This window comes from Gadus morhua, chromosome 23, assembly GCF_902167405.1.
Source record: "Gadus morhua chromosome 23, gadMor3.0, whole genome shotgun sequence".
Lineage (NCBI taxonomy): Eukaryota > Metazoa > Chordata > Actinopteri > Gadiformes > Gadidae > Gadus > Gadus morhua.
Genome location: NC_044070.1, coordinates 14732253 through 14759435, shown reverse-complemented (window position 1 = coordinate 14759435; position 27183 = coordinate 14732253). Strand labels below are relative to the sequence as shown.

At 42.6% G+C, this 27183-nt stretch overlaps 4 protein-coding genes across 6 annotated transcripts in view; 2 read left to right on the top strand and 2 right to left on the bottom strand.

The window, feature by feature from the left end:
• The window catches only part of nsmaf (neutral sphingomyelinase (N-SMase) activation associated factor), a 15112-nt gene extending 6353 nt beyond the window's left edge, over positions 1-8759 (bottom strand). The window contains exons 1-20 of the mRNA XM_030348314.1: positions 8630-8759; positions 7538-7624; positions 7262-7340; positions 7075-7133; positions 6721-6757; positions 6400-6450; positions 5934-6005; positions 5574-5621; positions 5267-5319; positions 4673-4802; positions 4386-4457; positions 3504-3612; positions 3021-3197; positions 2674-2753; positions 2257-2347; positions 1676-1739; positions 955-1006; positions 701-821; positions 155-286; positions 22-64 (exon numbers count right to left, since the gene is read on the bottom strand). Of these exons, the coding sequence (XP_030204174.1) occupies positions 22-64; positions 155-286; positions 701-821; positions 955-1006; positions 1676-1739; positions 2257-2347; positions 2674-2753; positions 3021-3197; positions 3504-3612; positions 4386-4457; positions 4673-4802; positions 5267-5319; positions 5574-5621; positions 5934-6005; positions 6400-6450; positions 6721-6757; positions 7075-7133; positions 7262-7340; positions 7538-7624; positions 8630-8667 (1595 nt within the window). The 5' untranslated portion in view covers positions 8668-8759. The remainder of the gene's footprint in view (positions 1-21; positions 65-154; positions 287-700; positions 822-954; positions 1007-1675; positions 1740-2256; positions 2348-2673; positions 2754-3020; positions 3198-3503; positions 3613-4385; positions 4458-4672; positions 4803-5266; positions 5320-5573; positions 5622-5933; positions 6006-6399; positions 6451-6720; positions 6758-7074; positions 7134-7261; positions 7341-7537; positions 7625-8629) is intronic.
• tmem241 (transmembrane protein 241) lies at positions 8745-14305 on the top strand. Of its 3 annotated transcripts, none has more exons than XM_030348324.1 (15): positions 8745-8996; positions 9653-9699; positions 9811-9888; positions 10193-10274; positions 10452-10529; positions 10758-10783; positions 10935-10986; positions 11113-11161; positions 11349-11394; positions 11611-11646; positions 12129-12163; positions 12403-12472; positions 13031-13124; positions 13273-13337; positions 13476-14305. In XM_030348324.1, the coding sequence occupies exons 1-15, from the start codon at positions 8925-8927 to the stop codon at positions 13537-13539; spliced, it is 894 nt and encodes a 297-aa protein (XP_030204184.1). In that variant the 5' UTR covers positions 8745-8924; the 3' UTR covers positions 13540-14305. The 3 variants fall into 3 exon arrangements, with proteins under 3 accessions (XP_030204184.1, XP_030204183.1, XP_030204185.1); XM_030348323.1 differs by having other exon boundaries at positions 10755-10783; XM_030348325.1 differs by lacking the exon at positions 9653-9699 and having other exon boundaries at positions 8867-8996; positions 9810-9888; positions 10755-10783.
• Positions 14306-14332: 27 nt separating this feature from the next.
• Positions 14333-18970, bottom strand: fen1 (flap structure-specific endonuclease 1). The gene is made up of 12 exons (XM_030348322.1): positions 18816-18970; positions 18554-18667; positions 18226-18328; positions 17946-18048; positions 17710-17773; positions 17444-17553; positions 16932-17068; positions 16582-16648; positions 16253-16384; positions 15739-15890; positions 15153-15267; positions 14333-14498 (listed from the first exon to the last, which is right to left on the bottom strand). The coding sequence occupies exons 2-12, from the start codon at positions 18633-18635 to the stop codon at positions 14421-14423; spliced, it is 1143 nt and encodes a 380-aa protein (XP_030204182.1). The 5' UTR covers positions 18636-18667; positions 18816-18970; the 3' UTR covers positions 14333-14420.
• A 69-nt stretch (positions 18971-19039) lies between these two features.
• Positions 19040-27105, top strand: tm9sf1 (transmembrane 9 superfamily member 1). Its single transcript, XM_030348319.1, has 9 exons — positions 19040-19467; positions 20043-20254; positions 20633-20764; positions 21308-21430; positions 21940-22307; positions 22639-22793; positions 23049-23234; positions 23696-23969; positions 26038-27105. The coding sequence occupies exons 2-9, from the start codon at positions 20045-20047 to the stop codon at positions 26429-26431; spliced, it is 1842 nt and encodes a 613-aa protein (XP_030204179.1). The 5' UTR covers positions 19040-19467; positions 20043-20044; the 3' UTR covers positions 26432-27105.
• Positions 27106-27183: the final 78 nt, after the last annotated feature.

Genomic DNA, 27183 nt, shown 5'->3' with positions numbered 1-27183 from the left:
ATGGCATTTTGGTTTTGATACCTGTCACAATCGATGCCACCTTCATAGGTCAGCGGGTGAAACACTGAGAGGAAGACATAAAAACAGATAAGACATTTAAAGTTGTGCATTCAGGTTTGTATTTGGCTTGAAAGAGGCCAGGCTTCTTCGTTACCGTTATGGGATGCCACAGCCTCACACCCACGCTGCTTGTAGCCAAACACCAGGTCAATCCATTCGTGGAGGTTCTCCGACACGTACTGGCTCTCCAGCGCAATCTTGTGTTTCTGGAGGAAATCGTTGGCGTCTGAACATAGCAAGACACTATTATTAATACAATGCATGGGACTCAATGCAAACCAAAGTAACTGAACATATTTTTCCGTGCACAAATTAATTGGATTTCATGTAATAATTGGACTCGTTCCACTGTATAGTCTCATAATAAGACTCATAGCAAGTGTTTTAGTCTTAGTTTTGCTAGATGGCACCTGTATGTTGCTTTTCATTACACATATTTTAATATGTAATTAATCCAATATCTTAAAATAATGCAATCAATCTTGCATGTTCTTGTACAACATCGATAACATGTCCTTTTAAACAAATTATGTTCAAAAGATTTGACAAGTACACCTCTTAGCAACTTATCTGTTCATGAAGAGACAATACAAGTATATGTATACTATCTAATACTGAGAAGAAGGGGAACAGCAGAAACCTGAGGACCAGGGCGGCAGGTTGACTTCGTTGATTGAGCTTCCGTTCTGCCTCCTTCCCAGATCGATGCTAAACTTGTTCTCCAAGAAGCTAGGATCATCACCATAGAACTCTGGAATCAACTGGGATACAGACGAGAGACACGCAGCTCATTCACAGCCTTTTCTTATGTTCTAACAATATTCTATAATGAGGAAAATCATGAATTCAGACACGGTAACCCTTGATGACAAGCAATGACGGTTTGGTTTTCACCTCTTTGAAGTCAGTTGCACCCTCAAGGCAATTCTTCCACGTTTCGTGGATACTGTTGAGAATACACATCGATTAAAGCGCTGAATCTCTAACCACTCACAAACAATGTTGTTCAAATGACACTCAAGACCTACTTTCATATTATTTGCTGTCATTTCCTGTGTGCACATGACTTTAGGTGACTCATGCAGATTTTATGAAAAACAGGAAGTACATGAAAACACACAAATACATACACAACCTAAATCAGGAGTTCTCAAAGTTTGGACAGCTGAGGGCCAATCTAGGTACCCAAAATTTGAGGTCAAGTGAGGTCTAAATCACGAAACTGAGGTTCATCCTTTCAAAGTAATGAACAGTCGGATTAAATCGAACAAATGTAACAGGATTCAATTGAAAGCTAGAGAGAGTCGACTTTTCTCGTTATATTTTTTTTATTTTTGTTTAAGTTAATATTGATATAATTTTTTTTAATTTTTTATTTAAACTTTCATCTGTATTTCATTCAGGAATGATTCTGCGGGCCGCCATTGGCCTGCAGGCCGCACTTTGAGGACCAATGACCTTAACCATCTATTTTGAACACCAGTTGTAACCCCCTGATATTTTGTTTAAAAAATGTGTTGGTATAGGAGAAGGCTGGTTATTGGTCAGTTACCTCCGGACCCATGAGAAAATTCCTGAGCAGGAGTGTGATTGGTGGAGGCGATATGACTCCTACCTGTTAAACATCCTGTCCGCGTGGTCGTAGCGTCCGTTCTGCAGAGACAGCATGTGCTCAGGAGCTGTCCAGCAGCAAAGAGAGATGATTCAAAATGACACAACAAGGATAAAGGATACCCTAGTTCAAACAAGGATTCAAACAAAGGGGAGGTCCTCTTTAGAGCAGTGAATTGCGTTAAGCAAACACACAAAGAGACTCTGTGAGTAGAATTAAACATGATATAAAGCTTGATGAATGTTCTTCTTAGTGGAACGCTGTTGCATTTGCTAGAATTACTGCACTGCTCCCAAAATCGTCATCTCAATTTACAGTATTAAATGGCAACAAAGATGTAGAGAAAACACAATATTATGCTGTAATATAAGGCAAGGCAAGGCTAGGCAACTTTATGCATATAGCACTTTAGAAGCAGTAATCCACGACACATAATAAAATTTACTATTTTCTAAGTGGCAGTAATCCAAAGTCACTTCCAGTGTGTCTTGCTTCTCATTGTTTTTTGCGATACCACTATGTGTGGATGTTATTTGCTTGGACCGCGGGGTGTGAGCACGTGGAGGTGAGGGGGACCCACGTACCGACTCTGACCAGGTAGAAGAGGACGTAGCCTGGGGACGAGTAGTGGCTGCCGTACATGAAGGACGGCTCCGGCATGCCTCTGTAGCGGGCCTGCAGGCCGAAACACAGAGAGGGACTGAGACGCAGTGGTTCAGGTCATAGCAGGCTAATCGTGTCAAAGGGAGCGGCATTGGCTGGTTGGACGAGCTAGCCGCGATTAGCATTTTATTAGAGACGTGAATGATTTAAATGAAATCGTGTGGCACAACTTGTTTTTAATTGTATGTTTAAAAGTGAAGTGGATGGAAGCTGAGGGGTTTATGGGGGTACTGGTAGTGTATGGTACAATATACCTTAAACCAAAAACGAGGTACAAACTGAATAAATGAGACTAAAAATAATAGTATGAAACGAAAACATTGATAAGAGATTCTTACCAGTAAGCGCTCCAGTCTCTCCTTGTTCAGAGCACCGATGGGTTTGGTCAGGTCTCTGAACGTAGCCGAGTTCGTCAAATCTATGAAAGCAAAACAAAGCAGACGGTTCATAGCTGAGACGCATACATATCAATTGAAATGAATAATCTTTAATAAATTAACAAACTAATAATGCCTTCTTTCCCCTCCCACTCACACACACACAATTAATAAATATAATAAAATAATCAACACACATTTTTTGTATCCGAATCTTGCAAAGATGGGCTTTGTTTTTCTCTAATATCTCCAACCCCGTCCCTGTCTCCGTCCCCGAGCATGCTAACGTAGCGTAGCCGCGTAGCTACCTAGATGGGGGCTGGTGTAGTCGGCCAGCACCCAGGGCAGGATGGGGTACTGGGACAGGTCGTTGCAGCTGCGGTCGGCCAGGTTGTTGAGGTGGAGCAGGTACTGGTAATTGCTGAGGTGGCCGCGCTGCCACTGCAGCATGTAGCTCTCCGCCGTGTGCTCCATCAAGTGGTTCTCTGGAGCGGGGAATGTAAAATAAAGTCTTCTGTTTGGTAAGGTGAATACAAAATAAGATATTATTGCTTGCTTTGATTTCATTGTATGTGTGAGTGTGACTAGCCAACCTTCCCCTCTGTCCATTAACAGAGCATGTTAACAAACTGTTTATTATTATTTTTAAAATATTAACTGCTCACGCATCGCTTGAAGTTTCCATGGTATGCTGCTTTAATTGTTCTCAACTTCTAGGTCATTTTATGCGAAATTACAAAATATGAATATAACCGCTCGTTAAATGAAGGTCTCTTGCGTGGATTACCGACCCAAGAATGTGGCGATGTAGTAGTAGACTTCGTCTCGGTCTGCTGTGTTGTAGAACTTCAGGTAGATGTCAGAGCAGGAGTCGTTCTCTGTACAGAACACCTCCAGCCCCTGGACCACACACACACACACACACACACACACACACACACACACACACACACACACACACACACACACACACACACACACACACACACACACACACACACACACACACACAATGGTCATGTAAAAATTAGAGCTGTCAGTTAAACGCGTTATTAACGACGTTAACGCAAACCAAATTTAACGGCGTTAAAAAAATTTATCGCGCGATTAACGCAATTATTTTATAAAAAAAAAAAAAAAAAAATTTTTTTTTTTTTTTTCTTTGGCTCAAAACAAAGAAGCAGTAGCCTGACTGCTATGTTCAAATTACATTTGTTCAAAGCAGTCGTTTAATTGCACTATAGGCTCTTTTTTTGTATCGTCCTGTTTTGATCAGTGTATATGCCAATGTTGTTATCAATAAAAAATCATTTGCACAAGGCAAGCCGATGCACTTCACCATGTTGATAAGAGAATTAAAATGAGAAGAATTATGGGACAAAAAAATCAAGGGATATTTAGCATAGAAAAATAATTTGCGATTAATCGCGATTAATTAGAGTTAACTATGACATTAATGCGATTAATCACGATTAAATATTTTAATCGCTTGACAGCTCTAGTAAAAATATAAATAAGTTTGTTAAAACATTCAAAAGCAGAAGTTAACGACAATAAGAAATAGGGGTTTTAACCACTCCTAACATCCTTGCTACTATACGAGCAGGATATCAGTGTATGTGATTAGTTAACTAGCAGCTACTCTACTGAACCTTTCAACATTTTTAACTCACCAGTGGCCTGAGCCCATGCCTCCTTTTGTAGATCCTCAGAACTTCGTGGAGTTTGATCTGAATCACCTGTTCCTAAAAACCAATGACAAAAAACAACAACACAAAAGCACCAAGTTTCATAAAGGAAGCAAATCTAGTATAGTGCTGATGGAGTCTACTGTTGTGTAACCGCTTGCGTGTCTCTTTAACCTATAGCCACACATTGACTCTGTGTGTAACTGGATTATCACAAAGTGAGCGGCGTGAGTAAGTCGAGGCACGGTGTGTCCAATGCGGGGGGGACTCACGGGGTATCCGTTGAGGGGCTGGAAGTAGAGGCCCTCGTCCGTGATGCAGACGTGCCCGGGGTTGGACACCAGAGGCAGGACCATCTCCGCGGTGCACTCCATGTGAGGGCCCTCTGACACGCTCTGGAAGCTGGAAAAAAAACAACAACATGAATTTAATAGTAATCTTATAGTTAATGTTTTAGAGTTCTCAAAGACACTGTATGATATAAAAAGACAAAATACAGGAGTATGACAAAAAACAAATATCGATAAAATATCACATTAAAACTTTTAGACGTATTGGCAAAATGTCGTTGTGAAGGTTGAATCTACAAATAGGACCATCGCCCTATAAAGTAATCAGTGATAAAGCTCCTAAAAAAATTTACTTTTCCCTTCCACATGTGGGGGCAAAGCTAGGCTAGCGACAATCTGGCATTTGTCTTGGTGTTGTGGCAAGTTGTGTGGTGGCTTCTGCGTTTTGCTTTTCTGTTATGTGTTTTATGAATTTGCAAAGACTGTTGGATATACAGTTCAGTGTCTCAGTGTTATCCATGGGACAACCATCTGTCCCAGCTACGTCATCATAAATAATAATTCACGAGTAAATACCTGTGTTTGTCAAATGACGATCTCGCCAGTCTAGACTGTAAATTAGCTTCAATCTGGAAAAAGAAACGAACATCCGGACTGGTTATAATTCTAGTATGCGTTAAATTACGTAATTTTCTTTATTATTATTGGGATTTAATTGTATTTATCTATTATTATTTTTGAATCCCTTGTAATTCTAAACATGCCCTCATCCCATATCTTGAAAAATATGAAATTAGTGCTTTATTCCATCGAAAAGACAAAGAACTGGTAGCTTTGCTTTAAATATCCAAAGCTCAAGCACCATTAAAATAACATGACTCACCATTGCTGTCTGGTCTCCCAGTTTGTCTAGGCAGGACGCCCTGTGGAGCTGAAGAGGGCACAGTATTTCATGAGCAAACACAGACTAAATAATACACAGTTGTTCATTTGATAATCATTTGTTTCATCAAAATGGGTAAATGGAAGGCAGAATAAGATAACAGCATGTCATTTTCAACATCCTATTCATACAACAAAAACAAATTGTTGTTGCAATTTTAGCCAAACAAGCAAACACACCATCCATTTTATCTGTTTACATTGGCTTGAGGAAAAGTACAAAATATAAATTTTACAGCCCACGGGCCAAAAATCCTCAGCTGAAGCAGACAGCAAAATGAAGGTCAATCAATAATCGTACCTGTAGCAATGTTTGGACAACATCTTCTGTTTTATTCCAAACTTCCAGTTCAAAGTTGAACCTTTTATCCCCCTGTGTGGGAAGCACGCAGTTTATATTGAGAGGTACATTAACATCACATGCATGATCTTCTATTCTAGGATACATAATGTCCAAATCTTTATTATGAAGTTTCAGCGCATTAAAAAGATAGAGAGGCGAATATGTTGTGGTAACGCTTTCAGTGATAGTAATTCATAGAACCAACCACAGTATTTTCAACCAGATTACAAGTCAGCCCTCAAACTTTGCGGATTGACAAATCAACATTTCATGCTTGCTTTGATTGCCGAATTTATTTCTTGCAGCAGGTCAAGCGTTTTCATCCAAACCACTTAACGGTCGTTAGGATGTCAATTTGTGTTTGTACAGATGTTGAGCATGGAAAATCGGAAAGACAATTGCCATTTGCACAGCTTTGACTCACTCTTTCGATTCTGTATGGCGCAATGACATTGTCTTCTTTCATATAATTGGCCTGAAATCAGATTTAGTCATGTTAAAGTTGAGAACTTGAGACCTTATTGAGCTTCCCATTAGTCAGGAAATTACATATACTGACATAAATTGTGAATAATTGCAATTACACACACACACACACACACACACACACACACACACACACACACACACACACACACACACACACACACACACACACACACACACACACACACACACACACACACACACACACACACACACACAATTCATCATTTAAATAAAGTACATGTTGTCAAAGACACACCTGTCTGCATAGAATAGAGATGGTCGGTGGCTTTGTCCTGTGGAAGAAATTACGATAAAAAATAAAATAAATAAGATGAACAAAAATCAACCATAATATCAAAATATAAATATAAACATTGTGAATCAATGGGTGAATTTATCTCCCACTGGATGAATAGGATATAAATTTGATTTATAGGAAATAGCTTTTTTCTATCAAGATCTTACTAGATACTTTTTCAGTAACCTTTACATACAACGACTTTCAGCCTCCGACCAGCCTTGCCTTTGTCCGACCAGTTTGGCTGCTTGGCTAAATAAGCTTTTGTCAATACAACTTATCCAGCACAACAAATGGCAGAGCAGGACTCACTCGAAGCGGTTCTCATTTTGGTCCACCACCTCAATCTTCTTACATTCCCTGAGAGGAATCTGTAGGGGATAACGATGGAAGGGGCCAGCACAATTTAAATTATGACAATAACAACAGTTTTTGATATGTTGTAGACTGTATGCTCTTAAGGAAAGACATCAACGTGCACAGATAAATGAACACACACCTTTAATATCGGCTCAGCAAAGTCTTCAGGATCAAATATGAGCGATTTAGAGCAAACCTTGAATGAGCCTCTGACCTTTCTGAAATAAAGAAAATATTTACACACAGCATATTAAAACATTGGCTGATGTCATGTTGTCCCTGCAATGCTGATTACATTCTAACCTGTTGAACGGTTCATCATGCATACTGTGGGACTAACTAAGAACACACTGTAACACTGCTATTGACAGTTAGAAAACCCTAACAAAACCATTGTTGGCCACAAATTACTCACCTGTCCTTTGTCGAGCTTGCACCAAGTTGCAGAGCTGTGTGCTGCTCAAAATAGTATTCCTCGAGGTCCAGCAGCAACAGGGAGAACCTTTAAAGGGATAAAAACAAAAGTAAGATACAGCGATAGGCTTGTGTAGTGTGCCAAGCAAACCTAACCAGGCATGAGGGTGGGGAGGTGATAATCATGTCATTCCTGTGAGCTCCAGTGGGCTGAGCAGCCAGCTGATGCAACCAGATAGTCCTTAAGTTGTGTTGTGGGCTGGCATCAGGTATCCCGTTGGGCTGTTACTCTAATTGAGCAGTGGAGGGATTCACATTTGAATGAAAATGCTTTTAGCCTATCAACTCAACTTTGTTATCTGCCACATTAAAGGCTGATATCACCTAAGTTGCCAGCATTGGTAATGTAGAGTTCATATTTCTATAAGGTTTGTCAATTTAGCAAGTGACAAATGCTGATCATTTGTCACGATTATTGTTTATTTCTGTTACATTTGTTAATTCAGCACTTTAAATATCAATTAATTTACCAAGTTCCTGTTTCTAATGTACAAATCACCAGTGGGCCTAGTAACATAAGCCCACAATATTGACTCCAGTAGACCACATGGTAAATGCATTGGTTATCAACCTTATCATTACAACTCAAATGAGTCCCATTGTTCACAGTTCATCTAAGGAAACAATCCAGTTTTAGCTACAGAATGCTGGATTTAATTACGTTATTATAATAAGTAGGCCACCGGCCCAGGCACCCCAACTTCTTCTGGATCAGATTCATGCATGGATGCTTCACTCGAAATACTAAACTATTGCTTTCACTTTATTTTATATTGCCTTGAGACGTTGTACTGACCAAGTCAATTATGAAGGAGCAACATTGCTGTAAACACAAGACATTCTATACTTAATTGAATTCAGGCATTACAAGAAAAGTACCTAATTTGTTTACACAGAGCTTCCCACATATCACCAAGGATCTTCCGAGGACTGGCCTAGTAGCCACTGTTAAAACCCATCTTGCCCATTTAATACGAGATACACTCCCAATGTAGAAGTAAGGGCTGATTCATAGAGTTGTCAATGTGCCTACCTTTCTTTAGATCGCTCTTTTGTCTTCAGAAATGCCATGTCTGCTGCGCACCATCGTTAGGAACTGTAAACCCTACTCTCAGACCAGCCCGCTGTAAACACGGAAACGCTGCGGAACCATGTGACCGAAGACCAGCGCTGTTCTGGACGCGTGACGTGTCGCAGCTTGGGTTAACTGTCTTCAGATCAAGTTTTTTTAAATTGTTTAACGAATGATCCCATACGAATGATCACTATGTAAAAACATGGGTCGCATTGTAAGTTATGGGTCCTCCGTTATGTGAGGGGAGGGCAGCATGCAGTGGAAAGGGCATATGACTGGACTGGTGTTCAGCATCGTCTTCGTTGGATCATGTTTCACCAATAAGGTAAAGTTTGTGAGTTTTGAGTTTGCAGAGTCATAACCTATTTGATTCCTTTCTTCTGTAGTTTAAGTTGCAGTACCACATTAGTGATATCACTTCACAAAGCTGTACAGAGGTTGGTAGTTTTCCACAGCTGCATTGCAGGTTATTAGAGTCAGATTGTGAATTAGAGAAATAATCTGATGTCAATAATGGACTCTATCGACTACTACCATTCGATGGCAGATATTAGAACTAGAATAAAGTTGAGTGTTTCTGGACCTCCAGTCATGCATTATCTAAACAGGCAAGCTGTATTGGATTAGGCCTATCCAAAGTATTTGGATAGGCCTATTGAGTATTTTTAAGTCAATAAATACTATTGACATTAAAATATCCATTGTTATACATTCAATACTTACTTAAGCTGTGACATGCATGTATTTAAGAAACATAATATTTGAATAGCCTATAGCTTCACTGTTTTAGACGTTCCTAATGACTGAGTCCTATATATTTAATATGCATGCCACTTTCCAAAGCAAGTTACAATGCCATGACAGTGTAAACAGTCCTAGAATGGGTGGCCCAAGTGGTCATTTTCTGGAATATTGTCTATAGTCTGGTTTATCCTCTACCAGTGATACTGTCATCATGCTTTGCTTTTCATTGTTTTTCAGTTTGTCTTGTCTGTTTTAAAGTTCACGTTTCCAACCTTATTTCAAGGGTAAGTCTTTTGAGATTTGAAGTAATACAATCCATATATTGCAACAATCTCTATATTTGTGTATATGTTACACTGCTGCCACTTATCTTTGCCTTATATGTTGTATCTCAGATGGCAGACCTTAGTGGGAGCTGTGCTTCTTCTGCTGTCTGGGAGGCTTGGGTGGGTGGAGTTGAGCCGCATCTCCAGGTGAGTTGAAACCTAATCATTCCCCCTCTGGGTTTAGTAAAGTAACCTTTCTGTTCAAATAGAATACATAACAATTAAGGGCACGGTTGACTTCTCTACAAATCGGTGGTCATTTGGGGCAGGATTGAGAAATCATTCAATAGACTTTCTGAGATGCTAGTCATAACCGCAGATTTGGGATTTGGGTTTGGCATCTTTTTCGGAAACGCTTACACGCGTGGTCTGCTGATGTTCCAGGTTCAAACCCATCCATGTGAATGGTTGGAGAGGGTTCTGCATCTCACACCTTGCTTCCATCCTTTAGGTCTGCAGTCGTCTCCTGGCTCCCAGGGTCCCTCATGTTCCTTGGCTCCATCTACGCTGGCTCCCGGGCTTTATCCCGCATGGTACGTCGTCTGTTCTGACTCCCCAACGCTCAGCGATGCATCACAGCAGACTACGCGAGACATTGTGGGCTACTTGTGGTAGTGGGTCTACTTTTCAGACTTTTCCTCCGACGTAAGGGGCTGTGATATCCGGGCAACATTTGATTTTTCCCTTTTGTCCTTTTCTCTTCTTCTCAGGCCGTTCCTTATTTCTTCACCGTCCAAAACGCCTCCCATGTCGTCAGCTACCTTCTGCTGAGGGTCGTTCATAAAGAGGTGGGTGCAGGCAGGGGCTGCCCTCATGATAGGACTCATTCAGCTACGCTCATGTATTCTGTGGATGGTTTTGTCTTATTCACTTGGATGATAAATCAACAGATGTAAATAAGAAAAAATGGGAATTGACTTAAAACAGGCCGATAGACTGTCATGTAATTTGCCTAGCTTGAATGTGGAGGGCTTGGCCTCTGACATATATGGTGTTTTTTTCCTTATCATTAGCAGAAGACTTCTTGGTCCAAGCTTTCAAGGTTTGTATACATATTCTAAAATGATTAAATGTCATTGTGTTGCTGTAAAGAGCTAGATATCATAGTTCTCTCTTTATATTTTGTTATTATTTCTCTGCAAACCCATTACAAAAATTTCCCCCTGGTTCTTTTTCCCTTTTGGTTCATGTAGTATGTGTATCATGTTTTTTTCTGCCATCAACCTCCCTATACACAATCCTGGGGTAATTATTACATTCATTTACTTACTTGTCTACTTAAGATGTATTTACAACATTCATCAATAAAAAATAACAATTGCATTTTTTTCGGGACATTTGGACTTTGAAGAACGTTTACCTTTCTTACAGTTTGATTTGAATACTTATGGCTGGGCAGTTTGTCATCTGGCTTGTGTTGGTAAGTATCATCAGCTTGCCAGTTTCTGGGTACTTAAAGGGTATAAAGATTTAGTTTATTGAAATTGGCTTTGCATCACTTTGCCAGGAATTACTGCCGGCTAAAAATGTAAAGTTTCTGATTGTACTGACTTGGAGTGCTTTCCACAGAACTTGATCTGATTTCATATTCATCTTCTTATTTTTAGGCGCGTACAGAGTGTTCCGAATCCGTTTCAAATCCATCCAGCTAAGGCAAGTCCTGTGAAGAGTCTAACACAGTGAAATGGATTGATTATTCTGAAACATCAACAACAAAAATATAACTTCTTTATGAATACATCTACATACATTTTCCACAAGAAACTTAAATAACGTATTGCAACTTGTTCACTATCCTACGGCCAAATTAACCCCTTAGATTTGAAGGATTTATTGAAATAAAGCTCTGATTTTGTGCTCTCTTTACAGTGTCTTTGACCAGCAGTACATTAACTACATGTTCAGGTAAGGAAATCTAAAGTAATAGACCTCCGAAATACGTCACAACCTTGTGTAAGAAGACAATATTGAATATATATCGTCCTACAGAAAAGTATGCTGTAGTGAAGAATAACAATATTGTGGTGAGCTGTACTTCTTACAGCCATTGAAGAGTTTGAGTGATAAAGAACACAACCGCAACATATAGATCTTGTTTTATTCTTTACACATGACTAGCGACTCAACTTTAACCCTGAAAACCTATTGTCCACATTAGATCAAGGTCTTGACAAACGAAATAACACCAAAATAACCATGAACCCAATAATAACCTTTTTAAACATAACACAACAAATGGACAGACACATAGTACAACAGAACTATAAGGATTATAATAACTGCTATGCTACATGCTAGCTAGTCCCACACCACATCCAGCATGGGATGCAACAAGATGTTTTTGGCTGTGTGTGTAATATTAATAACATACCTTTTTTAACCCATAGCATCTGTCTGCTGGCCCTTGCTGCTCACCCCACTGGTAAGATATAATGATGGTATCTTTTATATTGTGTACCTACTATGAGATATGTCATGGTAAATATACCATCTTGTTCCATCACAAATACAGATTTCCGTTTAAACAGTTCTTCGGACTATCGGTTATTATTAAAACAGGACAAACGGAAAATATATGCATTGTAAAGGCTTACCTTGTTGTCATCTTTTATGCATCATTTAAATGTAATGGATCCTGTTGCTAATGTGGTCTGCTTCCAGGAGACCTGTTCGCTGCCTGGGAGTTTCCACTCCTTGCTTCCTATACATTTCATTGGGGCTGCTGTGCCAGGTGAGGACTTTTTGTGTCTACCCGCTAGTTGTCCTTAGTTAAGGTTGGGTTTCGTTGTGGTAGCAAAGGACAGTTTAAATGCAAAGCATCCCTTGTTCAGCATCACCATGTTTTAGTCACACACACACACACGCGCGCAAGCACGCACGCACGCACGCACGCACGCACGCACACTCATCCAGTGTTGTGTCACAGTGTAATCACTGGTGTTTGAGAGGTACTTAAGGACACGTTTCTATGGTGAAAGCAGCTTGTGTGGTAGATAATGGAGGTTAATTCATTCTAGTAGGCTAGAAGAGCAAACATGAGTTCTTTGACGTGGCACTCCTCGTTGCCTTCAGGAAAAGCTGAAAAGACAGGTGGTGTCTACACTGAATATTTTATAATAAACCATCATTCTCCTGACAGGCAATCACCAATCTTTGTTTTTAATATTAATGGCGTTGTATTTATAGATATGGAAATGGTTATTCAATGAAAATCTGCAAATAATATATATACTCTTGGGAGAACCCTGCTGCTATAATACATAACTAATTTATTACTCTTATTTCACAGTGCCTTGCTGGGTTTTCTTCTGCTATTGGCAACAGTAAAGCTTAAGAGTGGGTTGTCCCTGGAGGAGTCTAGGACCTGGACATTCCTGTCCAAGGTAATTTCTTCTTTGGTTGTCCTTTATCATTTGAGCATTTTTGCAACAAAAATGCATAACTTTGATAAAATGTCTTCATGATCGACTAACATACTGTTAATCAGTTGGTGACATATCCTTAGTGAAATCTCTCCCAAACCCACCACAGCTGGCTGCTGTAACCCTCTCCCCCCTGGCCTTCCCCCTGGACCCCAACATACCGTCCTTTGCCTGGTGAGTCTCCCAGCCTGCCTTAGACCTTCCATCCATCATCTCATCTTCACCCAGGGAACAGATTTATATTGGATAAATCTTCACCACACTCCTGTGGGTTCTTGGGAGTGTTAACTGACGCTTGCTTTTTTGTTCCAGTGTGTTCTTCAGCCTTGTTGGGGAGGCCCTGTTGGTGTACTCAGATATGGATACCAAAGCGTAAAGACAGCAGCTCAACCAAACGTGTCTTTTGATGGCACTTGACAAAGTATGTTTTAACTCATGCCTTTTGATGTGAAGAAAGATCTTATATATGTAAACTTGTTTCCATACATGGTGTGTATGGTAGTTTGCTATAGAGAATGCAATTTTTTTCACTGTTTATCCAAAGTTTACCTTTATATTATTCAAGAGCTTTTGAGCTTTAACGGGACTGAAAGTACAATATGAATGATGTCTACATACTTTTATGCAACTTAGAAATGGAGAAAACGGGTGGAGGGGAACAATAATCGAACGTTACTAGTATTAGGTTATTCCTAGTTTTATCGTTCAACATATTAGCAGCGTCTTCGACAATCTAGTCCCTGAATCCAGCTATGTTGTTGGCCCGCTGGTTCTTGGCATGTTCATTTGATTGGACACAAAACAAATACTGTATTGACCAATGTGCTGACAAAACGCCTTATTTCAACTGCATTGGGCAGATGGGAGCCGATGAATACAATTGAAATGAACGTAAAGCCAGTGTTGAGTGCTCGCTTTGTATAAAGGAGTTGATGCTAGCTGGGTGTAATTTGAGCTGAAGCATTGAACTGCACCTTAACACCTTAATGTTTATTATGCCTACTTATGCAAAAGGGGACTTGTTTTTTTTCCCCATTGACCCTGTGCTGTAAAATAATGACTTAATATTTGTTGTCTACAAAGAGCCATTACATTTGAAAGGGAAATTCTTCTGTAAACTGAAATAAATTATGTAAAACATTGCTCAGCTGAGATTCATTCACACATCATTGACAAAATAAAACAAAACTCTTTATTCACCAAGACAAATAAACAGTGTCCAGGACTCTGTCAACTCATTTAAGACAACCAGGCGGTCTATTTTCCCTTCTTAAATTTGCCTGGTGTGGCCCCGGTCTTCTGCTTCTTCTTTGCTGATCCTTTGGCATCAGGCACCTGGGAGGCAAGGAGACATGAGAAGGATTAACACAGTGCACTACATAGCTCCAACCACGCTCTAAAACCGCTGCAAAGAAGGAATAGGGAATTAAGTGCCTTAGTGACATCCAAGTGGGAGTGTCCAGCTAGATGTATCCTGCCTAGATCAGTCTACACATCTGGTGGCATAATATAACCCATTTAAAACTAGCCATTATAAAGAAGGTACGGGGATTACTAAATCTATTTTCATAAAGAGAGGAATCAATATTGTATCAACCAGCTTGTTGAGGAAAAGTTGAGGCTCAGGGAGCTTCCACACTGCGTCAAAAACCAACACCAAAGAAGGTTGGCTGAGGTTTGTCGACGGGTTCGATTTCAACCAGCGCAGAAAACAAAGAAGGGCACTCAAGAGCCCTACTGAGATATTGTGACAACACAAATACACAAGTTCCATTTGGTTTGAGCAGAAGGCCGTTCTATCCAATCAGAATCAGTCATCGTACATAACCTGTGTGTTTTCGCTGGAGATGTTGTCCAGGAGGTCTGATTTGGTGTCTAATGTCAGATGGTTAAATTGAGGCTTGATTAAAATAATGAACCAACTAGATTATCTAGGTCCACCAGCCAGCGTGATCGCTCCCTGGCTGTTTGTTTCGGGCCTCTGGTTACCTTGCGCTTAGAGGACAGCGATCCAGTCACACTGAAGAAGGAATCCAATCTTCCTTGGGTGCTGCCCTGTCTGCTCTTCGACATCTTCTTACAGCCGTTACGGATTCTGTCCTCACTGCATGATGAAGCACACACACACACACACACACACACAGTTAAAAGCCACATAATATGTAACCATGCAATCCCTTTAAGGTGAATGTGGGGGGGCCCATTTGAATAGAAGGTACTTAACAATGATGGACATCCAGAGAACTGAGAATGTGGTAACCAATGCCCATTGGGGGTCACACCAACTAGGCCAGAGCCACCATAACCATCCCAGCCAACGTTGTTGCCTTACAAATGCCCATTTCTATATGTGAAGACACATGAAATGTAGTGGACTGCTAGCCCGGTTACCATCACGACAGTAACACTACAGAGTAATCGAATGCTCCCATGTGACCTGCTACAGTGTTTGTCCTTCTGTTTCCATTCATGCTGGTGTTAGTGGTGTTGGTGGTGTTGGTGGTGTTGGTGGTGTTGGTGGTGTTGGTGGTGTTGGTGGTGTTGGTGGTGTTGGTGGTGTGGAGGCAGGGCGTACCTGAACTGCTTCTCTGTGCACATGAACTGGATGAGGTCGTCCTCAGAGGGCTCGTTCCACTTGAGGTCCACCGTGGCGCAGTCCACCACGTCGGGGGCCAGGAAGAGGCGGCGGGCCTCCTTGAACAGCCAGTCCTCGGGGGGAGGGTGCTTCTGCACGGGGACGCAGGAGAGACGCATTACATTACATATTATTATAAGTTTCATAACATTTGTATTAATTATAAAGCTAGTTCAAATAGAGGTTACATTTTGAAATTTGAATCAAAAGATGACTTTGCGGGAGAGCCACGTTTTCGGGTTGTCGATAATAATTGGACTGACCCAGAGTAACGTCTGGGTCAGTCCAGTTAATGTTGGTATACCCAATATACTACAGAATTATAAAACATCCCAATACTAGATGCAATTACTATTTTGCATCTAGCATTCTTTCCAGCCTAAACCTTTGCCATGTGAAAATTCAGACATCTACAGGTGCCAGCGGACCACTGGACCACTGGAGGGGAACCCACCTTGGGGTCCAGGTTATCCAGGATCTCCTCGATGGAGCCGTGCTGCTTGATGAGGTCGATGGCGCGCTTGGGGCCGATCCCCTTGATGGTGCCGCAGTAGTCGCAGCCCAGCAGGATGCAAAGGTCCACAAACTGAGACGGATCCAACATGGAAACACATCCGGATTATTAGCTGATAAGCAAACACCTTCCAGTAAAAGGCTTGCGCAAACCACTTCATGCACACATATCTGAGTGTGAATGATCAACGGTTTGTGTGCATTGTCCAAATGAAGAGAAGAGCTAGTTTTATGCACGGCATTGCGTGTGTTTTTGAAAGGAAATCCCACCTGTTCATTGGTCAGGCCGATATCCTGCAGCAAGCGATTAAAGCTGAACTCTTGGATCGGAAGTTTCCTAGAAAATCACAAGAGAACCGAGAGTCAACGTCTCCATCTCAATATTGGGCAAGTGTATTGCTTTACACAGCACTGCTGAAAAGAGACACAGATAACTGGACAAACACACAAACGTTTTATACATACTGTTCATATTGTAATTTGCAAAATCTTTCTTTACACAAGACAAATATACATTTCGATATATTGGTAAAAACCATGAGCCTATATGGGTTCATCAACTTACTAGCTTAAATAAAACACTTTTAAATAACGGACGGATCTGAAGAGAGCATCCATACTTGGCTTCACTGGCCGTCAGGTGCCTGAGGAGGACGTTGGTCCCGAATGTGAGCCCGTCCATGTCCTCCGTTGCCGTGGCGAAGACCTTTCCCCCCTTAACAAGAGCGGCGCAGCTGGCCTCAGCCTCGCAAGGCGCCTGTAAGGAAAAAACATTTAACTTAACACAGTGGCTTTTTGAGGGGAACACATGAAATCCTTTCAGGATTAATTACACTGGTATGAAAACTATTCAAGAAAATATTATATCCTAAATGATAATTTAACATTTTTGTTCAAGAACGATAATGGAGACCATTTAAGTACCATCAGCTTCATGCTTGCAAATACACAATATACTATACTGTGTCGAACGCATTTGTGTGAATCATTTTCCCATCGAGATTGACTGAGATCCATGCAAGCTGAGGTGATTCTAAGCATCCACACCATTGAGAAAGGCAGATATCGAGGTGTCTTCAGTGTGCATTCACAGACACAGCAAAGAACTTGAGTAGATAAGAGTTGAGCTAACCTCGATGTAGGGCACACCCATGAGGGTCAGAAGTTTTTTGCATTCATCGTTGTGCTGTTTGGTGACCTTGACCAGTCGTTTGCTGAATTTGTCGATGTTTTCCTGCTCGCCTGGTTATGGACAGAACACATATTTTACAAAATGATATGTCCAGATAATATACAGACTTTTGGACGTGAAAATTATGCCATTCGAAAATGGCATTTACCCATCAATGTTGCAGCTCATAATCTTAAAGTAAATAATGTGATAACCATGATGTTTACCTGCTTCCTGAGCTTTTGCCAGCAGCTTCTCAGCCTCTGCCCTCCTCTCGCCTCTCTTCTCCAGCTGGATAGGACCAATTCAGAGGAAGATGTTAAACCACCAGAAAACAGATTAAAATATGTTTCTTAATCCAACATTAGGACATAAAGCCACCCACGTCACACCAGATGGGTTTCTTCCACACTATGCCATTGCTGCAGGCAAGCCGAGTCTGTCAGAACGCCGGAGAACTCACCTCGCCGGACTTGAGCTGTGGGGGCTTGCCGTCAAACACATAGACGGGTTTGATGCCATACTCCAGCATGCGGATGGTCCGGTAGAACATTCCCATGAGGTGGCTTTGAGGATAAAATGAAAAGATAAGTTAGACAGAGGGACAGAGAAAGAGAGACACACATTGTTGGGTGACCTAGACTCTCAGGGACCAAATAAATACCACGTACGTACGTCAGAGAGATATAAATACAATGACATGCCATTCATTTAACCACATATAGTAAGGGTTGAAGTACTACCTTGTCGTCTCTCCATCTTCATTCTGAAGGAGGTTGCCATCCTGGCGCACTGCGATCAAAAACTGGTAGATGCACATAGAGGCATCTATAGCAATCTTTCTCCCTGCAAAATAATTGTACGGCAGTCATTTCCATGCAAATATACACAATGTTTTCTAAAATGTATCAGCTGAATGTTTGTTGGGCAACTGAGAAAAACGTTACTTGGTTCGCAATGTCGATTTAATGGTCGTGTTAAAACAATTTTGAAAAAGTCACAAGGGAGACAAGCTTTCCATTCGTTTATCCTAAACCAGAGTATGTTATGTATGAAGAACTTGTTTAGTACCGAAGTAGCTCTTGATGTCTTGTTCTTTTATGGCCCCGGGAGCCTGGTCGGCTATAAGCTTAGCTAAACCGTGAATTCCCATCACTGGAGGCTCAGGCAACAAATCAGCAGATTCTGCAAAACAACAGCATGCCAGTCAGTCCTAGACTCCAACGTCTGGAGTTAACACACTAACAACAACTTCTTTCAACCTTGGAACAATATAGGACTATAATGTATCCATAATAATACAGTATTCTTTGTGTCCACTGTGCCAACTCACCGAGGTTTTACACTTGCGGTGTGTGATGCATCAGGCGCGGGGAAAACGCGTACGTTTCGCGGGTAAACAATATATAGGCATGACCAACAGATGCCGAGATCTTGCTGGATGGATTCAGCTCAAATAGCGTTGGGAACCACCGATCGATTTTGCTGTGTTGATTACGTAGCCTGTGCGGAACAGGGAAACAGAGGAGAAAGCATTTGATTGGTTTGTTAAGTCGATGGAAATAATGCTTCCGAATATAATGCCAATGGTTCAAAATTATGATTACATAGGTACATTCATTCGCAAAACGATATATATAGATGAATATACGTTTCCTGAGTCGGAAATAGTGGATACTGTTCAGATGTTCGGAGGGGGTGTGGTTTTATTCTCTCCTCCCACTCCGGAAAACTCACTCTTATCGTCATTATTTTAATTTTCTGTGACGTGGAGTCGATTTCTTCCTTAATTCCGTCTCATGTGTCTATGAAAGTGCACAGTGTTCCTGTCCCGGATACAATGAACACACCAATTTCAAAGTAATCGATTTTTTCCATTATGATTATTACAATTTTAAAATCATAATATCTGTCGGCGTACATCGGAGAGGAGAGGTGAATCTTCGGGCCTGGAATCCGAAGAATCCGACGATCCGACAGGACAGGCAGGTTTTGTGCAGCATTTAGGATCCCGGTTCATAACTAAATTGTATGATCGTACCAAGGACATTTGATTGCTATGAGTCGCTTTTGAAGTGTGTCTTGGAAGAAGTCACACTTTTCCCAGCGCAATTGAAACTGATGTCCTATCCAAGACTTTGTTTTCTTCGTGGACACCAGTCATGCTCAATCATTTGACTCGAAGTCGTTCTTACCTGGCGTCTGTCTTCAACACATATAATGCTGTTGATCTCTGGGGTTGTCACTGCTGAACCCTGAAGCTGAGATTTTTGTGGAATAGCATTGGCACTGCCCCGGCCCCCCCCCCCCAATAAGCATATGTAATGCAACCCAGACTGTAGCAATTGTAATCGTTGTATCACAACACTGATGTCTTTTGTCAAAAACAATGTGTGTCGCTGTTTTGCAGCCCAAATTAGTGTCTGTCCTGTACTTTACTGTATGTCTGACTCTTGGGCTTGTAATATGACACATTCAAATACAGTATAATTTGAATAATACAAGCACATTATTAATATATATCAGGCATTCTTTAAATCGTCCTTTTCTTCCCTTGCAGAAATGCAGGTTGCAGTAGGAAATGTGTCGGCTGGCCGGCAGAAGATGGTTTGTCTGAACTGGGTGTTGTTCCTGCTGGTGCTTCCGTCATCATGGGCGGTCAGCTACAAGCATGGGGATAACGTCACGTTGTACGTGAACAAAGTCGGCCCTTACCATAACCCACAGGAGACTTATCACTACTACACCCTGCCGGTGTGCAGGCCTGACGAGGTCAGTCGCTGTGGGGATGGACTATAATGTGGTATACGTGTCCCTTACCAGACATGTTTGCTTACAGTATGTGGTTTGCATATAAGCATAGATAAGAACTGCGCCTGTTTGTGTAAACAGTCTCATTTGTCTCAGCGGTGTGATCCAATTCTATCCAAGTGTTCTAAAAAGATCTTTGCCGTTCGAATTAACTGATCTGATGAACGGGATTTTAACGGTAATAATAATAATACGGGTAATTTGATACTTTCAGCTCAAAGTGTGTGAGGTGCACTCCTACAATGCACTACTGTCCGATTTAGTCAAACCTGAATGACAGGGTATTATGTATAGCCTAACTTGTGGTTCCACTTCCCTCCTGACGTTGTTTTTTATCAGGTGCACCACAAGTCACTGAGCCTGGGCGAGGTTTTGGACGGCGACCGGATGGCACAGTCTCTGTATCACATCGGCTTCCGGGAGAACGTTGAGAAGAAGACGCTGTGCCAGCTCACTCTCTCAGAGAAACAGGTACGAGAGATGGATTTCGCTGTGTATGTCAGTGTGCGATGGCCAGGTGGCCGCATTTTTTACTATTCAGAACAGGAATATCCTCCAGAATTCTTTTTGTCATACTGCTGTAGATGAGTGAGATGAATAATAAGTGCCTCTGGTGGCTTCATCATGTCAATTTATTGTTATCAAGCGGGTATCGTGGGTTAAAAAGCAGTTGTTCAATGCATTACCTAGCTCAACTTGATCAAGTAGTAACATGGGGAGAGTTTAAAGCTGCTGGTCTGAGTGACGCCCCCCTTTTAATTCCTTTTTTTTTCTTGGCTTTACATTTTTAAATAGTATTATTATACATACATATATTTTAAATGTACATTGTTAGTTTGCTGTGTTTTTTTTATGCGAAATGTATTGGTTTTAATCGTTTAGTATTTCGTATTTCGTATGTCGATGTGTCTGTCGGGGATCTATGTTGTGTTTCAGGGGAGATAGAGGTACCGTATCATGAACAGGAGCAAGAACTGGAGACATCAAGGCAGTAAATGCTGGTCTTTGTTCCAGGTGGACCAGCTTCGTGAGGCCATCGAGGAGCTCTACTACTTCGAGTTTGTGGTGGACGAGATTCCCATCTGGGGGTTCGTCGGGTACATGGAGGAGAGTGGCTTCCTGCCGCACAGTCACAAGGTACAGACGTTGCCGGGCTCATGAATGGCTCTGTGTGAATGAGAACGTGCGCTTGGTTGGTGTAATGGAAAGCAATTGTGTGCAGGAGAGTTTGCAACACAAACACACACACACACACACTCACACACTCAAAATTGTGTTTGAGTGCCATAGGAACTGACAGTGTGTGTGTGTGTGTGTGTGTGTGTGTGTGTGTGTGTGTGTGTGTGTGTGTGTGTGTGTGTGTGTGTGTGTGTGTGTGTGTGTGTGTGTGTGTGTGTGTGTGTGTGTGTGTGTGTGTTTGTGTGTGTTTGCGAGGATGACAGAGAGAGTCTATGTGAGAAAGAGAGGAGGAGCTGTCATTAATCTTGTAACACCTCTGTCAACACTTGATCCAAATTCAACGTATCCTCTCTCTCTCTCTCCCTCTCCCTTTCTCCCTTTCTCCCTCTCTCCCTCTCTCCCTCTCTCTCTCTCCCTCTCCCTCTCTTTCTATCTCCCATTTCACGCCCGGTCCTGTGTCGCTGCAGGTTGGCTTGTGGACCCACCTTGACTTCAACATCGAGTACAACGGCGACTCTGTGATCTTCGCCAACGTCTCGGTGAAGGACGTCAAGCCCATGCCCCTGGAGGAGGGGGGCGGGCTGGTGGCGGGGGGCGTGGGGGTGGGCGGGGCCGTGGGCGGCGGCATCACGATCACACACACGTACAGCGTGCACTGGTTCGAGTCCCCGCTGCCGTACGCGCGGCGTGGCGAACGCCTCCGCGACCACTCCTTCTTCCCCAAGACGCTGGAGATCCATTGGCTGTCAATCATCAACTCCTTGGTGCTGGTGGTGCTACTGTTGGGCTTCGTCATCATCATCCTCATGCGCGTGCTGAAGAACGATTTTGCAAGGTCAGTCCAGAGGCAACCACTATAAAAACACATGTATATATATATTCTACTGGTTTTGCTTCTATTGCTGTGATGCATCTAAAGATTTATTTTTGTTTGTCTACGGCAGCTACGCATACTTGCACATTTTATTGATTCATTTTTGTTGTCTTATTTTAGTCCTGGATTATGTTCTGGGTCTGTATCTATGTCTCTTCCTGAAGCTCTCCATTCTCAAGGAGTAACCAGACACTAAAATACAACGTCGACGTTTATGCTGAAACCAAAGCGTTTTGCCATTGGCTACGTCCGATTTTCTTCAAAGTTGTGCCGTGTAATGTACCCCTTCAAGGTACAACGTGGAGGAGGAGGGCCGATGTGACGACCCGGACCAAGGGGACAACGGCTGGAAGATCATCCACACCGACGTCTTCCGGTTCCCCCCCTACAAAAGCCTTCTGTGTGCCGTGCTGGGAGTCGGAGCTCAGTTCCTCACCCTTGCCACAGGTGGGCATCGCGCCATTGAGCACCTGAGAGGTTGTTGTTGAGAAAGGATAGATGTACATACAGAGAGTCTTCTAATAATAAGTTGATTATTATTCAGATGGCTGATGTGGCTTTGAGATAAAAATCTAAAGACTTTTTGGTTAAGGAGAGATAGACAAATACTGTTCAACCTAAATCCAGTGTACCAAAAATAATTTATTCCATCTAGTGACTGGAATAAGTTGTACTCGTGTGCGTGTGTCTGTGTCTCCATAGCGATTATCGTCATGGCGCTGCTGGGGATGTTCAACGTGCATCGCCACGGCGCCATCAACTCTGCGGCCATCGTGCTGTACGCCCTGACCAGCTGCGTGTCGGGCTACGTCTCTTGTGGCTTCTACACGCAGATCCACGGCGAGCGATGGGTCTGGAACATCATCCTCACCTCCAGCCTGTTCTCCGGTGAGTCGGGCCCAGACGGGTCCGAGGGTACTGACACTGACACTGACTTGGTCTTGGTGTCGGACCCATACTGTGACCGTGAAAACAACAGGGACGGCTAGCCAAGATGATGTGTCTTGTGTGGGTGCAGTGCTTTCTTATCCAGTTTGCAGAATAGTTGTCTACGGTGAAGTTGTGTGCGCCAGTGACTCAAGAGGTAGGAAGTCTCTTTCTAGTAAGAATGAAAGTTAAAAAAAACTCACAGGCAGCTACAATAAACCAAAAAGTGGTAGTGAAAGTATGAATAAAAAAAATGCATGATAAAGAATTATAAAAAATATATAGATATATGTATGAGGTACAGGTAAAAAATCATTACGGTTTTACGTTGTTGAGTATTTTGCCATGTGTCAATATCGATGTCCCTCATTCAGAAAAAAGAAAGAGAACTAAAACCCAACCCCCCCCCCGCCCCATTGCAGCGCCCCTGTTCCTGACGTGGAGCGTGGTGAACTCGGTCCACTGGTGGAGCGGCTCCACCCAGGCCCTGCCGGCCAGCACAGTGCTGCTGCTGCTGGGGGCCTGGATCTTGGTGGGCTTCCCCCTCACCGTCATCGGGGGCATCGTGGGCAAGAACCGCGCGGGCAGCTTCCAGGCGCCGTGCCGCACCCGCAACATCGCCCGGCAGATCCCCACGCAGCCCTGGTACAAGCACGCCACGGTGCACATGGCCATCGGGGGCTTCCTGCCCTTCAGGTGAGCCCTGCGTTCTCATTGGTCGGTTGGTTGGAAGAGGAGAGGGTGTTCTATTTGCAAGGATGGATCTTCTTTAAAAGGAGTCTTGTTGCTTGTTGGTTTTGCCCCAGCGCTTGGTTTAAGGTTGTCCTATGCGGTTCCATTTCCTGTTTTCTAAGTGATTGTTTTGGGGGATTTTCTTTTGCTTTCTGTTTTTTGAAAGTGGATGCAGACCACATCAATAATTCAACAAAAAAAATAAGTCCTGATAAGATCGCCTTCCGATACCTAACTCACTGTAACCACCGGCATAACACGCTAAAACTATGCAAAGCTAGTTTCTGTCTCGGTTACTGCAGCCATCTCTGGGCTCTAGTAGAAACATCAACTGCATTTCAAACCATAAACAATACACCAACCATAAAGTAAAGGTTTATTAAACGATAAAAACTAGGGCAATATATTTCACAGCAGCAAATCCGAACATTGCCAACGACAATCTTAATCAACTCTATAGACTCTGAAATAAAACAGCAGCACTCACCAGTCACTTGAACATAAAATACATCCTTTGTTCCTTTCTGATGAAAAGACCACGTCCTCATGCAGTCGGTTCTATTTTCTAAGAAGATGTTCCTTTCTATATATAGAGCGACGCCAGTTTAGTTTGTCCAGTTGTCCATAATGACTACTGTAGCAGTGGACACTGGAATAGTAACAACCCAGCATGTAAGAGCATGAGGTAGCTCATTTTGACTTTTCCCCTGAAAATCTGAAATTCTGTACATAACCCTCAGTTCAGTTTTGAGCCTAGCAGATCAAAGTATGCTCAGTTGCTTTCATCCAGACTCCTCGTCCTCCTCACTTTCAGGGAAGTTGTGGTTTGAGCAATGCCACGAACAAAAGTTTTATGACCCTGGAACCGATTGGTTAATTGCTAGAGGATGCTTTCAACCACAGTTTCATGCAGCTCTCTGCAATGAGTGCAGGCATCAACTGTTCTCCCTCGAGATGCTCTTTGCTCTCCCGCGACCTCCACCGTTTCCTCAAAGTCGCTGTTGAATTTTTCTCGCTCACTTCAAATGTTCTGCCGGAAACCTCCAATCCTAGACAGACATATCTAGCACTCTTTTTTTTTTTGGCTGCCACCTGAGACATTAGAAGTTTTAGCGTGTGTGCATAACAAAGCACAGACTGCCTGGGGGAATGATTCTTTAATAAGAGCCTGCACACCGTTAATCTCAGATGCCATAACGGCAGCTCCATCTTAGACCCGAACGAGTACTTTTGCTTTGTTTCCATAGGATAGCTGTCTTAAAAGTAAAGTTTTGCTGGAGCTAGGTCGTGTTGACACTTTTCTCAGTTACACCCTCAGATTTCAAGAATCTCTCCTTGACACCTTCATCACTCACGCATCTGATGACGCGTGAACTGCAGCATTGCTGACATCCGTGCTTGCGTCGACCATGAGTGCGACATACTTGGCTTTGCTTATCTGCTCTTTGATTGGGTCATTCAGTACATCAGCCACGGGACCGATAAGATCGACTGTCTGTCTGTCTGGATAGTATCTTTCTCGCTTTGCCCCGCGGTGTACTCATTCAACACCCACTCTTTCCTCTTCCTCCTTGTAACCTCGGCTCCTCCTGGCAGAAAGTGTTACGGTGCTCTTGAGCCTGACACTTTATGGCCTGTCGATGTTCGACAGCAAACAACCATCTGCTTTGAGTAGGAGGGAGAGGCCCTAGCTGTGCTTTTAATGGCTCCAATTACCTACAAAGTGTTGTCAAGTGTTGTCACCATAAACTATACATGGATCAAATTGCATCCTTTGTCCACTGTTTTGCTCACTCTAGATATGCTTGCATGTATGTTCACTGTTTATTAATTCAAGGCAAGGTTAATAACAATCTTGGCACATGTACATCGATCTACAGTGTTCTCCGCTAATTTACAAAACTCATATACCACATTATGCTTTTACACGGTAGATAAATAGCGTCTTTCTACAAACACAATCAAAAGCATAACACCCATCTACCTCCCACCTCGTCTTCACTCTGTCCAACCTTCCTCCTTCCCCCCTCAGCGCCATCTCGGTGGAGCTCTACTACATCTTCGCCACCGTGTGGGGTCGGGAACACTACACGCTGTACGGCATCCTGCTCTGCGTCTTCGCCATCCTGCTGTCGGTGGGCGCCTGCATCTCCGTGGCCCTCACCTACTTCCTGCTGTCGGGAGAGGACTACCGCTGGTGGTGGCGGAGCGTGCTGAGCGCGGGCTCCACGGGCCTCTTCATCTTCGTCTACTCGGTCTTCTACTACCGCAACCGGTCCTCCATGAGCGGGCTGGTCCAGAGCGCGGAGTTCTTCGGGTACTCGCTGCTCACGGCGCTGGTGTTCTCGCTCATGCTGGGCACGGTGTCGTTCTGGGCCTCGCTCACCTTCATCCGCTACATCTACCGCAGCCTCAAGATGGACTAGGGGGACGGCGCATCAGCCTTTTGGGGTTCTGTACACCGAGGGGGACAACAAATAAAACAAGTGGTTTGATAGCCGCTCATCTTTACCGATGACAAATGCATCAGCAACTTCCACGTGGTCTCCAAGTGCAAGATACAGAACCTGATGAAGGTAAAGGACAGGAATCAGAGGCCTTTCAGGTTGATTAGGTAGATAAGTAACATGACATATCAGCACTAGGGTACTATTTAGATTTATGGTTGGACATTTGAAGGAGAGTGGGCACCTGGAACGTTCTGTATTTAAGGAAATGAAATAGGGGCTATTTAACGTTCGATAAGGGATTGTGTCACCGTCAAGAACAAATGAAATGTGTACATGTGACTGTTTATATATTCTATGAGGCAGACTTTCAGGTTTGGCACCAACTGCTGCACCAGGCACTGCTGGGCCATGCATAAAATATGATTTAAATGAGCCTTCCAATTCTTTTACCGGCTTTAAAAAGGGTACCAAGGAAGTGAGCTCACAGGGCCCAGCAGTGCTACGGCAGGGTCTGATGCTTAGCAAAATGCTGGTGGCGATGGCATCGATAATGCGAGCAGTTTGGTCGTATGGTGTTCCTTTGTTGACCTAGACTGTTGTAAATATACAATCTTTTCAATAAAAAGCTTTTTGTTAATATAGAATGTTAATCATGTCTGGGCTCAGTCTTAAAATGGAGGTGGGGAAGTGGTGGCTACTTTCTAATATAAATAAATCACAGGAGATGA